At 47.0% G+C, this 13301-nt stretch overlaps 1 protein-coding gene across 1 annotated transcript in view; it reads left to right on the plus strand.

Annotated features, from left to right (window-relative positions):
- Positions 1-13301, plus strand: part of ESYT3 (extended synaptotagmin 3) — an 81303-nt gene that overhangs the window by 28418 nt on the left and 39584 nt on the right. Inside the window, exons 2-4 of the mRNA XM_075831018.1 lie at positions 2170-2211; positions 10241-10375; positions 11669-11745. Of these exons, the coding sequence (XP_075687133.1) occupies positions 2170-2211; positions 10241-10375; positions 11669-11745 (254 nt within the window). The remainder of the gene's footprint in view (positions 1-2169; positions 2212-10240; positions 10376-11668; positions 11746-13301) is intronic.

Consider the following 13301-nt stretch of genomic DNA (forward strand, 5'->3'; position numbering starts at 1 on the left):
GCTGTATATACAGTACATATTATATACCCTGTAGTGACCAGTCCTATGTGTAGTATACAGTGTTACATTACCTGGTGACCGGCGGTATATACAGTACATATTATATACTCTGTAGTGACCAGTCCTATGTGTAGTATACAGTGTTACATTACCTGGTGACCGGCGGTATATACAGTACATATTATATACCCTGTAGTGACCAGTCCTATGTATAGTATACAGTGTTATATTATCTGGTGACTGGCGGTATATACAGTACATATTATATACTCTGTAGTGACCAGTCCTATGTATAGTATACAGTGTTACATTACCTGGTGACCGGCGGTATATACAGTACATATTATATACCCTGTAGTGATCAGTCCTATGTGTAGTATACAGTGTTACATTACCTGGTGACCGGCGGTATATACAGTACATATTATATACCCTGTAGTGACCAGTCCTATGTATAGTATACAGTGTTATATTATCTGGTGACTGGCGGTATATACAGTACATATTATATACTCTGTAGTGACCAGTCCTATGTATAGTATACAGTGTTACATTACCTGGTGACCGGCGGTATATACAGTACATATTATATACTCTGTAGTGACCAGTCCTATGTATAGTATACAGTGTTACATTACCTGGTGACCGGCGGTATATACAGTACATATTATATACCCTGTAGTGACCAGTCCTATGTGTAGTATACAGTGTTACATTACCTGGTGACCGGCGGTATATACAGTACATATTATATACCCTGTAGTGACCAGTCCTATGTGTAGTATACAGTGTTATATTACCTGGTGACCGGCGGTATATACAGTACATATTATATACCCTGTAGTGACCAGTCCTATGTGTAGTATACAGTGTTACATTACCTGGTGACTGGCGGTATATACAGTACATATTATATACCCTGTAGTGACCAGTCCTATGTATAGTATACAGTGTTACATTACCTGGTGACCGGCGGTATATACAGTACATATTATATACCCTGTAGTGACCAGTCCTATGTATAGTATACAGTGTTACATTACCTGGTGACTGGCGGTATATACAGTACATATTATATACCCTGTAGTGACCAGTCCTATGTGTAGTATACAGTGTTACATTACCTGGTGACCGGCGGTATATACAGTACATATTATATACTCTGTAGTAACCAGTCCTATGTATAGTATACAGTGTTACATTACCTGGTGACCGGCGGTATATACAGTACATATTATATACTTTATAGTGACTAGTTACATTTATGTTGACTAACCTTATATCCCCTGGTGACTGATGCTATATTCAGAACCTGATATGACGTTTCCTGGTGACATGGGGCTGTATATAGTTTCCTGGTGACATGCGGCTGTCTATAGTTTCCTGGTGACATGCGGCTGTCTATAGTTTCCTGGTGGCATGGGGCTATATATATAGTTTCCCGGTGGCATGGGGCTGTATATAGTTTCCTGGTGACATGGGGCTGTATATAGTTTATTGGTGACATGGGGCTGTATATAGTTTGTTGGTGACATGGGGCTGTATATAGTTTGTTGGTGACATGGGGCTGTATATATAGTTTCCTGGTGACATGGGGCTGTATATACTTTGATGACATGGGGCTGTATATACTTTGATGACATGGGGCTGTATATAGTTTCCCGGTGACATGGAGCTGTATATATAGTTTCCTGGTGACCTGGGGCTGTATATAGTTTGTTGGTGACATGGGGCTGTATATAGTTTCCTGGTGACATGGGGCTGTATATAGTTTCCTGGTGACATGGGGCTGTATATAGTTTCCTGGTGACATGGGGCTGTATATAGTTTCCCGGTGACATGGAGCTGTATATATAGTTTCCTGGTGACCTGGGGCTGTATATAGTTTGTTGGTGACATGGGGCTGTATATAGTTGCCTGGTGATGTGAGGCTGTATATAGTTTCCTGGTGACATGGGGCTGTATATAGTTTCCTGGTGACATGGGGCTGTATATAGTTTGTTGGTGACATGGGGCTGTATATAGTTTCCTGGTGATGTGAGGCTGTATATACTTTCTTGGTGACATGGGGCTGTATGTGTATGTTTATGATATATAGGGTCACACTGGCAGGGTACAATCTTGGTAATCCGTATATGGACTGACGTCTTTCGCCTTTTGTCTTTACAGGTGAATTTTCCAGATGTTGAACGGGTCGAGTGGATCAACAAGGTAACACTCCTCTCCATAAATTTTAGAGGGAAGCAGTATAACTCCCAACATACACCCTTATACATGATCTACATCCCTGGCTATACAGGTTATTAGTGACCGGTCATCTCTCTGTATGTGGAAGAGAACACTAGTGACGGGTCTTCTCTCTGTATGTGGTAGGTCAGGATATTAGTGACCGGTCTTCTCTCTGTATGTGGTAGGTCAGGATATTAGTGACCGATCTTCTCTCTGTATGTGGTAGGTCAGGATATTAGTGACCGATCTTCTCTCTGTATGTGGTAGGTCAGGATATTAGTGACGGGTCTCTCTGTATGTGGTAGGTCAGGATATTAGTGACTGGTCTTCTCTCTCTGTATGTGGTAGGTCAGGATATTAGTGACCGGTCTTCTCTCTGTATGTGGTAGGTCAGGATATTAGTGACGGGTCTCTCTGTATGTGGTAGGTCAGGATATTAGTGACCGGTGATCTCTCTGTATGTGGTAGGTCAGGATATTAGTGACCGGTCTTCTCTCTGTATGTGGTAGGTCTGGATATTAGTGACCGGTCTCTCTGTATGTGGTAGGTCAGGATATTAGTGACGGGTCTCTCTGTATGTGGTAGGTCAGGATATTAGTGACGGGTCTTCTCTCTGTATGTGGTAGGTCAGGATATTAGTGACCGGTGATCTCTCTGTATGTGGTAGGTCAGGATATTAGTGACCGGTCTTCTCTCTGTATGTGGTAGGTCAGGATATTAGTGACCGGTCATCTCTCTGTATGTGGTAGGTCATGATATTGGTGACGGGTCATCTCTCTGTATGTGGTAGGTCAGGATATTAGTGACCGGTCTTCTCTCTGTATGTGGTAGGTCAGGATATTAGTGACCGGTCTTCTCTCTGTATGTGGTAGGTCAGGATATTAGTGACGGGTCTCTCTGTATGTGGTAGGTCAGGATATTAGTGACGGGTCTTCTCTCTGTATGTGGTAGGTCAGGATATTAGTGACCGGTGATCTCTCTGTATGTGGTAGGTCAGGATATTAGTGACCGGTCTTCTCTCTCTATGTGGTAGGTCAGGATATTAGTGACCGGTCATCTCTCTGTATGTGGTAGGTCATGATATTAGTGACGGGTCATCTCTCTGTATGTGGTAGGTCAGGATATTAGTGACCGGTCATCTCTTTGTATGTGGTAGGTCAGGATATTAGTGACCGGTCTTCTCTCTGTATGTGGTAGGTCAGGATATTAGTGACGGGTCATCTCTCTGTATGTGGTAGGTCAGGATATTAGTGACCGGTCTTCTCTCTGTATGTGGTAGGTCAGGATATTAATGACCGGTATTCTCTCTGTATGTGGTAGGTCAGGACACTAGTGACCGGTCTTCTCTCTGTATGTGGTAGGTCAGGACACTAGTGACCGGTCTTCTCTCTGTATGTGGTAGGTCAGGATATTAGTGACGGGTCTCTCTGTATGTGGTAGGTCAGGACACTAGTGACCGGTCTTCTCTCTGTATGTGGTAGGTCAGGATATTAGTGACGGGTCTCTCTGTATGTGGTAGGTCAGGATATTAGTGACGGGTCTTCTCTCTGTATGTGGTAGGTCAGGATATTAGTGACCGGTGATCTCCCTGTATGTGGTAGGTCAGGATATTAGTGACCGGTCTTCTCTCTGTATGTGGTAGGTCAGGATATTAGTGACCGGTCATCTCTCTGTATGTGGTAGGTCATGATATTAGTGACGGGTCATCTCTCTGTATGTGGTAGGTCAGGATATTAGTGACCGGTCATCTCTTTGTATGTGGTAGGTCAGGATATTAGTGACCGGTCTTCTCTCTGTATGTGGTAGGTCAGGATATTAGTGACGGGTCATCTCTCTGTATGTGGTAGGTCAGGATATTAGTGACCGGTCTTCTCTCTGTATGTGGTAGGTCAGGATATTAATGACCGGTATTCTCTCTGTATGTGGTAGGTCAGGACACTAGTGACCGGTCTTCTCTCTGTATGTGGTAGGTCAGGATATTAGTGACGGGTCTCTCTGTATGTGGTAGGTCAGGACACTAGTGACCGGTCTTCTCTCTGTATGTGGTAGGTCAGGATATTAGTGACGGGTCTCTCTGTATGTGGTAGGTCAGGACACTAGTGACCGGTCTTCTCTCTGTATGTGGTAGGTCTGGATATTAGTGACCGGTCTCTCTGTATGTGGTAGGTCAGGATATTAGTGACAGGTCATCTCTCTGTATGTGGTAGGTCAGGATATTAGTGACCGGTCATCTCTCTGTATGTGGTAGGTCAGGGTATTAGTGACCGGTCATCTCTCTGTATGTGGTAGGTCAGGATATTAGTGACAGGTCATCTCTCTGTATGTGGTAGGTCAGGATATTAGTGACCGGTCTTCTCTCTGTATGTGGTAGGTCAGGATATTAGTGACCTGTCTTCTCTCTGTATGTGATAGGTCAGGATATTAGTGACCGGTCATCTCTCTGTATGTGGTAGGTCAGGATATTAGTGACCGGTCATCTCTCTGTATGTGGTAGGTCAGGATATTAGTGACCGGTCTTCTCTCTGTATGTGGTAGGTCAGCACACTAGTGATGGTCATCTCTCTGTATGTGGTAGGTCAGGATATTAGTGACCGGTCTTCTCTCTGTATGTGGTAGGTCAGGATATTAGTGACCGGTCTTCTCTCTGTATGTGGTTGGTCAGGATATTAGTGACCGGTCTTCTCTCTCTGTATGTGGTAGGTCAGGATATTAGTGACCGGTCATCTCACTGTATGTGGTAGGTCAGGATATTAGTGACGGGTCTCTCTGTATGTGGTAGGTCAGGATATTAGTGACGGGTCTCTCTGTATGTGGTAGGTCAGGATATTAGTGACTGGTCTTCTCTCTGTATGTGGTAGGTCAGGATATTAGTGACGGGTCTTCTCTCTGTATGTGGTAGGTCAGGATATTAGTGACCGGTCTTCTCTCTGTATGTGGTAGGTCAGGATATTAGTGACCGGTCTTCTCTCTGTATGTGGTAGGTCAGGATATTAGTGATCGGTCTTCTCTCTGTATGTGGTAAATCAGGAGACTAGTGACTGGTCATCTCTCTGTATGTGGTAGGTCAGGATTTTAGTGACCGCTCATCTCTCTGTATGTGGTAGGTCAGCACACTAGTGATGGTCATCTCTCTGTATGTGGTAGGTCAGGATATTAGTGACCGGTCTTCTCTCTGTATGTGGTAGGTCAGGATATTAGTGACCGGTCATCTCTCTGTATGTGGTAGGTCAGGATATTAGTGACCGGTCATCTCTCTGCATGTGGTAGGTCAGGATATTAGTGACCGGTCATCTCTCTGTATGTGGTAGGTCAGGATATTAGTGACCGGTCTTCTCTCTGTATGTGGTAGGTCAGGATATTAGTGACCGGTCATCTCTCTGTATGTGGTAGGTCAGGATATTAGTGACCGGTCATCTCTCTGTATGTGGTAGGTCAGCACACTAGTGATGGTCATCTCTCTGTATGTGGTAGGTCAGGATATTAGTGACCGGTCTTCTCTCTGTATGTGGTAGGTCAGGACACTAGTGACCCGTCTTCTCTCTGTATGTGGTAGGTCAGGATATTAGTGACGGGTCTCTCTGTATGTGGTAAGTCAGGATATTAGTGACCGGTCTTCTCTCTGTATGTGGTAGGTCAGCACACTAGTGATGGTCATCTCTCTGTATGTGGTAGGACAGGTTATTAGTGACCGGTCTTCTCTCTGTATATGGTAGGTCAGGATATTAGTGACCGGTCATCTCGCTGTATGTGGTAGGTCAGGATATTAGTGACGGGTCTCTCTGTATGTGGTAGGTCAGGATATTAGTGACCGGTCTTCTCTCTGTATGTAGTAGGTCAGGATATTAGTGACCGGTCTTCTCTCTGTATGTGGTAGGTCAGGATATTAGTGACCGGTCTTCTCTCTATATGTGGTAGGTCAGGACACTAGTGACCGGTCTTCTCTCTGTATGTGGTAGGTCAGGATATTAGTGACCGGTCATCTCTCTGTATGTGGTAGGTCAGGATATTAGTGACCGGTCATCTCTCTGTATGTGGTAGGTCAGGATATTAGTGACCGGTCTTCTCTCTGTATGTGGTAGGTCAGGATATTAGTGACGGTCTCTCTGTATGTGGTAGGTCAGAATATTAGTGACCGGTCATCTCTCTGTATGTGTTAGGTCAGGATATTAGTGACTGGTCTTCTCTCTGTATGTGGTAGGTCAGGACACTAGTGACCGGTCTTCTCTCTGTATGTGGTAGGTCAGGATATTAGTGACCGGTCTTCTCTCTGTATGTGGTAGGTCTGGATATTAGTGACCGGTCTCTCTGTATGTGGTAGGTCAGGATATTAGTGACGGGTCTCTCTGTATGTGGTAGGTCAGGATATTAGTGACGGGTCTTCTCTCTGTATGTGGTAGGTCAGGATATTAGTGACTGGTGATCTCTCTGTATGTGGTAGGTCAGGATATTAGTGACCGGTCATCTCTCTGTATGTGCTAGGTCAGGATATTAGTGACTGGTCTTCTCTCTGTATGTGGTAGGTCAGGACACTAGTGACCGGTCTTCTCTCTGTATGTGGTAGGTCAGGATATTAGTGACCGGTCTTCTCTCTGTATGTGGTAGGTCTGGATATTAGTGACCGGTCTCTCTGTATGTGGTAGGTCAGGATATTAGTGACGGGTCTCTCTGTATGTGGTAGGTCAGGATATTAGTGACGGGTCTTCTCTCTGTATGTGGTAGGTCAGGATATTAGTGACCGGTGATCTCTCTGTATGTGGTAGGTCAGGATATTAGTGACCGGTCTTCTCTCTGTATGTGGTAGGTCAGGATATTAGTGACCGGTCTTCTCTCTGTATGTGGTAGGTCAGGATATTAGTGACGGGTCTCTCTGTATGTGGTAGGTCAGGATATTAGTGACGGGTCTTCTCTCTGTATGTGGTAGGTCAGGATATTAGTGACCGGTGATCTCTCTGTATGTGGTAGGTCAGGATATTAGTGACCGGTCTTCTCTCTCTATGTGGTAGGTCAGGATATTAGTGACCGGTCATCTCTCTGTATGTGGTAGGTCATGATATTAGTGACGGGTCATCTCTCTGTATGTGGTAGGTCAGGATATTAGTGACCGGTCATCTCTTTGTATGTGGTAGGTCAGGATATTAGTGACCGGTCTTCTCTCTGTATGTGGTAGGTCAGGATATTAGTGACGGGTCATCTCTCTGTATGTGGTAGGTCAGGATATTAGTGACCGGTCTTCTCTCTGTATGTGGTAGGTCAGGATATTAATGACCGGTATTCTCTCTGTATGTGGTAGGTCAGGACACTAGTGACCGGTCTTCTCTCTGTATGTGGTAGGTCAGGACACTAGTGACCGGTCTTCTCTCTGTATGTGGTAGGTCAGGATATTAGTGACGGGTCTCTCTGTATGTGGTAGGTCAGGACACTAGTGACCGGTCTTCTCTCTGTATGTGGTAGGTCTGGATATTAGTGACCGGTCTCTCTGTATGTGGTAGGTCAGGATATTAGTGACCGGTCTTCTCTCTGTATGTGGTAGGTCAGGATATTAGTGACCGGTCTTCTCTCTGTATGTGGTAGGTCAGGATATTAGTGACCGGTCATCTCTCTGTATGTGGTAGGTCAGGGTATTAGTGACCGGTCATCTCTCTGTATGTGGTAGGTCAGGATATTAGTGACAGGTCATCTCTCTGTATGTGGTAGGTCAGGATATTAGTGACCGGTCTTCTCTCTGTATGTGGTAGGTCAGGATATTAGTGACCTGTCTTCTCTCTGTATGTGGTAGGTCAGGATATTAGTGACCGGTCATCTCTCTGTATGTGGTAGGTCAGGATATTAGTGACCGGTCATCTCTCTGTATGTGGTAGGTCAGGATATTAGTGACCGGTCTTCTCTCTGTATGTGGTAGGTCAGCACACTAGTGATGGTCATCTCTCTGTATGTGGTAGGTCAGGATATTAGTGACCGGTCTTCTCTCTGTATGTGGTAGGTCAGGATATTAGTGACCGGTCTTCTCTCTGTATGTGGTTGGTCAGGATATTAGTGACCGGTCTTCTCTCTCTGTATGTGGTAGGTCAGGATATTAGTGACCGGTCATCTCACTGTATGTGGTAGGTCAGGATATTAGTGACGGGTCTCTCTGTATGTGGTAGGTCAGGATATTAGTGACCGGTCATCTCTCTGTATGTGGTAGGTCAGGATATTAGTGACTGGTCTTCTCTCTGTATGTGGTAGGTCAGGATATTAGTGACGGGTCTTCTCTCTGTATGTGGTAGGTCAGGATATTAGTGACCGGTCTTCTCTCTGTATGTGGTAGGTCAGGATATTAGTGACCGGTCTTCTCTCTGTATGTGGTAGGTCAGGATATTAGTGACCGGTCTTCTCTCTGTATGTGGTAGGTCAGGAGATTAGTGACTGGTCATCTCTCTGTATGTGGTAGGTCAGGATTTTAGTGACCGCTCATCTCTCTGTATGTGGTAGGTCAGCACACTAGTGATGGTCATCTCTCTGTATGTGGTAGGTCAGGATATTAGTGACCGGTCTTCTCTCTGTATGTGGTAGGTCAGGCTATTAGTGACCGGTCATCTCTCTGTATGTGGTAGGTCAGGATATTAGTGACCGGTCATCTCTCTGCATGTGGTAGGTCAGGATATTAGTGACCGGTCATCTCTCTGTATGTGGTAGGTCAGGATATTAGTGACCGGTCTTCTCTCTGTATGTGGTAGGTCTGGATATTAGTGACCGGTCATCTCTCTGTATGTGGTAGGTCAGGATATTAGTGACCGGTCATCTCTCTGTATGTGGTAGGTCAGGATATTAGTGACCGGTCTTCTCTCTGTATGTGGTAGGTCAGGATATTAGTGACCGGTCATCTCTCTGTATGTGGTAGGTCAGGATATTAGTGACCGGTCTTCTCTCTGTATGTGGTAGGTCAGGATATTAGTGACCGATCTTCTCTCTGTATGTGGTAGGTCAGGACACTAGTGACCGGTCTTCTCTCTGTATGTGGTAGGTCAGGATATTAGTGACGGGTCTCTCTGTATGTGGTAAGTCAGGATATTAGTGACCGGTCTTCTCTCTGTATGTGGTAGGTCAGCACACTAGTGATGGTCATCTCTCTGTATGTGGTAGGACAGGTTATTAGTGACCGGTCTTCTCTCTGTATGTGGTAGGTCAGGATATTAGTGACCGGTCATCTCGCTGTATGTGGTAGGTCAGGATATTAGTGACGGGTCTCTCTGTATGTGGTAGGTCAGGATATTAGTGACCGGTCATCTCGCTGTATGTGGTAGGTCAGGATATTAGTGACCGGTCATCTCTCTGTATGTGTTAGGTCAGGATATTAGTGACCGGTCTTCTCTCTGTATGTGGTAGGTCAGGATATTAGTGACCGGTCATCTCTCTGTATGTGGTAGGTCAGGTTATTAGTGACCGGTCTTCTCTCTGTATGTGGTAGGTCAGGATATTAGTGACCGGTCATCTCGCTGTATGTGGTAGGTCAGGATATTAGTGACGGGTCTCTCTGTATGTGGTAGGTCAGGATATTAGTGACCGGTCTTCTCTCTGTATGTAGTAGGTCAGGATATTAGTGACCGGTCTTCTCTCTGTATGTGGTAGGTCAGGATATTAGTGACCGGTCTTCTCTCTATATGTGGTAGGTCAGGACACTAGTGACCGGTCTTCTCTCTGTATGTGGTAGGTCAGGATATTAGTGACCGGTCATCTCTCTGTATGTGGTAGGTCAGGATATTAGTGACCGGTCATCTCTCTGTATGTGGTAGGTCAGGATATTAGTGACCGGTCTTCTCTCTGTATGTGGTAGGTCAGGATATTAGTGACGGTCTCTCTGTATGTGGTAGGTCAGGATATTAGTGACCGGTCATCTCTCTGTATGTGTTAGGTCAGGATATTAGTGACTGGTCTTCTCTCTGTATGTGGTAGGTCAGGACACTAGTGACCGGTCTTCTCTCTGTATGTGGTAGGTCAGGATATTAGTGACCGGTCTTCTCTCTTTTATTAGGTTGTGCGGCAGATGTGGCCTTACTTTGGGACGTATATGGAGAAACTTTTCCAAGAGAAGATTGAGCCACTGGTCAGAGCATCCAATGGTCACCTGAATGCCTTCACCTTCACCAAGGTCCACTTTGGAGACAAGGTAAATTCGGCGCAGTGTATGGGGCGGTCTCCGCGAGCTTCAAGAAAGAACTTTACGTTTGTGTCACAGATTGTAGAATCGGGAACCAGATCTGTAATTGCTCATCCAGCGTTAATGTTTTCATCCAGTCCAGTGTAACGTTTAATCGTTGTATAATGAGAACCTCTGCAACTTTCTAATAGAGCAGAACTGTCAGGATAAGAAAATAATGTTTACGTTCACTGACAACAAGCACAGCTCTTGTGAGGAATCGTCACACACAATATATTGCAGAACTTTTGATACTTTAATAAATAAAGCGTGCCTAACTGTTCAGAATAAGCAGTCATGTGTGTACATGAGGAATAACACTATTTCTGTCCATTATATATCGTGTAACTTTCATGTTTTAGCTGTTTTCCCCTCTACAGACTCCATCTTAATTCTCCGTTGTCTCTGGGCTAGTGGGTGGAGCCTGAAGGCTATCATGTGTTCTATACACTGCACACCTAGAGGAGAGGAGGATCCTGCTCCCCTATCTTTATTACATATATAGAGCTTCAGCAGTGTGCAGCAATAATGGGCAGTGTAGCTGAGAATCCAGCACTGGGGTGACCTATAAATCTTACCAGCAGTCTCTCTGTTCCAGTTTCCTCTCCATAGACTTCATATGGGCAGCAGTGTCTGCTCTCTACTACTACTGCTCCCCCTCCTCTCTACATAGACTTCAATAAAAAGCGTGTCTGTCTCTTCTTCTTTCCCACTTTTCCATGGACTTCTATGGGCAGCAGCGTCTGTGTCTCAATCTCATCCTTCCCCTCCCCTCTCTAGAATTCTATAAGCGGCATGTCTGTCTCTTCTTCTTCCTTCTCTGTTCTTTTTTTCTTCCTTCTCCTAATCTCCCCTCACTATAGAATTCTATGGGCAGCATTTGTACATCCCTCTGCTTCTGCTCGACCACAGGGGGTGGACAGTAGATTACAGGAAGGGAGACACCTAGAGGATGTAACTTTGATGGAACTTTACACAGAATTTGCAGGGATATCACACTAAATTTTAACAGTAGGTAAGTTACAAAGTTGATCTTTATCAGGTCTCCTATTAGATCAGCATAAGTTGTTTTAAAAGCTCCATATACAAAAGACCTCCCTCAGAGTACTGGCCCTTTAATTTCTCCAAGAATCTTAATAGATACGGTGGGATATGCAGGCGTAGACCCCCCATACCCATTTTACGTACACGACATATGATGTATAACGATAAGTGTGTGTGTGTCATTGTGTAACATTGTGTCATTGTGTATTTCATGGTCAGTCTCCCAGGATCAATGGCATCAAAGCCTACACCAAGAAGGTGGACAAGAGGGAGGTCATCCTGGACATACAGCTCTGGTGAGTAGAAGTCGTGCTGGTGCCAACTGATGCCCATGGGCTCCTCCCCCTCTCCTAACTTTTCGCCCTTTGTCATACACCCCAGACTGCCCCCGCAGATCATTATGCGGTCACTGCCCCCGCAGATCATTATGCGATCACTGCCCCCGCAGGTCATTATGCGGTCACTGCCCCCGCAGGTCATTATGCGGTCACTGCCCCCGCAGGTCATTATGCGGTCACTGCCCCCGCAGGTCATTATGCGGTCACTGCCCCCGCAGGTCATTATGCGGTCACTGCCCCCGCAGGTCATTATGCGGTCACTGCCCCCGCAGATCATTATGCGGTCACTGCCCCCGCAGATCATTATGCGGTCACTGCCCCCGCAGATCATTATGCGGTCACTGCCCCCGCAGATCATTATGCGGTCACTGCCCCCGCAGGTCATTATGCGGTCACTGCCCCCGCAGGTCATTATGCGGTCACTGCCCCCGCAGGTCATTATGCGGTCACTGCCCCCGCAGGTCATTATGCGGTCACTGCCCCCGCAGGTCATTATGCGGTCACTGCCCCCGCAGGTCATTATGCGGTCACTGCCCCCGCAGATCATTATGCGGTCACTGCCCCCGCAGGTCATTATGCGGTCACTGCCCCCGCAGGTCATTATGCGGTCACTGCCCCCGCAGATCATTATGCGGTCACTGCCCCCGCAGGTCATTATGCGGTCACTGCCCCCGCAGGTCATTATGCGGTCACTGCCCCCGCAGGTCATTATGCGGTCACTGCCCCCGCAGGTCATTATGCGGTCACTGCCCCCGCAGGTCATTATGCGGTCACTGCCCCCTGCAGGTCATTATGCGGTCACTGCCCCCGCAGGTCATTATGCGGTCACTGCCCCCGCAGGTCATTATGCGGTCACTGCCCCCGCAGGTCATTATGCGGTCACTGCCCCCGCAGGTCATTATGCGGTCACTGCCCCCGCAGGTCATTATGCGGTCACTGCCCCCGCAGGTCATTATGCGGTCACTGCCCCCGCAGGTCATTATGCGGTCACTGCCCCCGCAGGTCATTATGCGGTCACTGCCCCCGCAGGTCATTATGCGGTCACTGCCCCCGCAGGTCATTATGCGGTCACTGCCCCCGCAGGTCATTATGCGGTCACTGCCCCCGCAGGTCATTATGCGGTCACTGCCCCCGCAGGTCATTATGCGGTCACTGCCCCCGCAGGTCATTATGCGGTCACTGCCCCCGCAGGTCATTATGCGGTCACTGCCCCCGCAGGTCATTATGCGGTCACTGCCCCCGCAGGTCATTATGCGGTCACTGCCCCCGCAGGTCATTATGCGGTCACTGCCCCCGCAGGTCATTATGCGGTCACTGCCCCCGCAGGTCATTATGCGGTCACTGCCCCCGCAGGTCATTATGCGGTCACTGCCCCCGCAGGTCATTATGCGGTCACTGCCCCCGCAGGTCATTATGCGGTCACTGCCCCCGCAGGTCATTATGCGGTCACTGCCCCCGCAGGTCATTATGCGGTCACTGCCCCCGCAGGTCATTATGCGGTCACTGCCCCCGCA

The sequence above is a fragment of the Rhinoderma darwinii genome, chromosome 6 (assembly GCF_050947455.1).
Source record: "Rhinoderma darwinii isolate aRhiDar2 chromosome 6, aRhiDar2.hap1, whole genome shotgun sequence".
Lineage (NCBI taxonomy): Eukaryota > Metazoa > Chordata > Amphibia > Anura > Rhinodermatidae > Rhinoderma > Rhinoderma darwinii.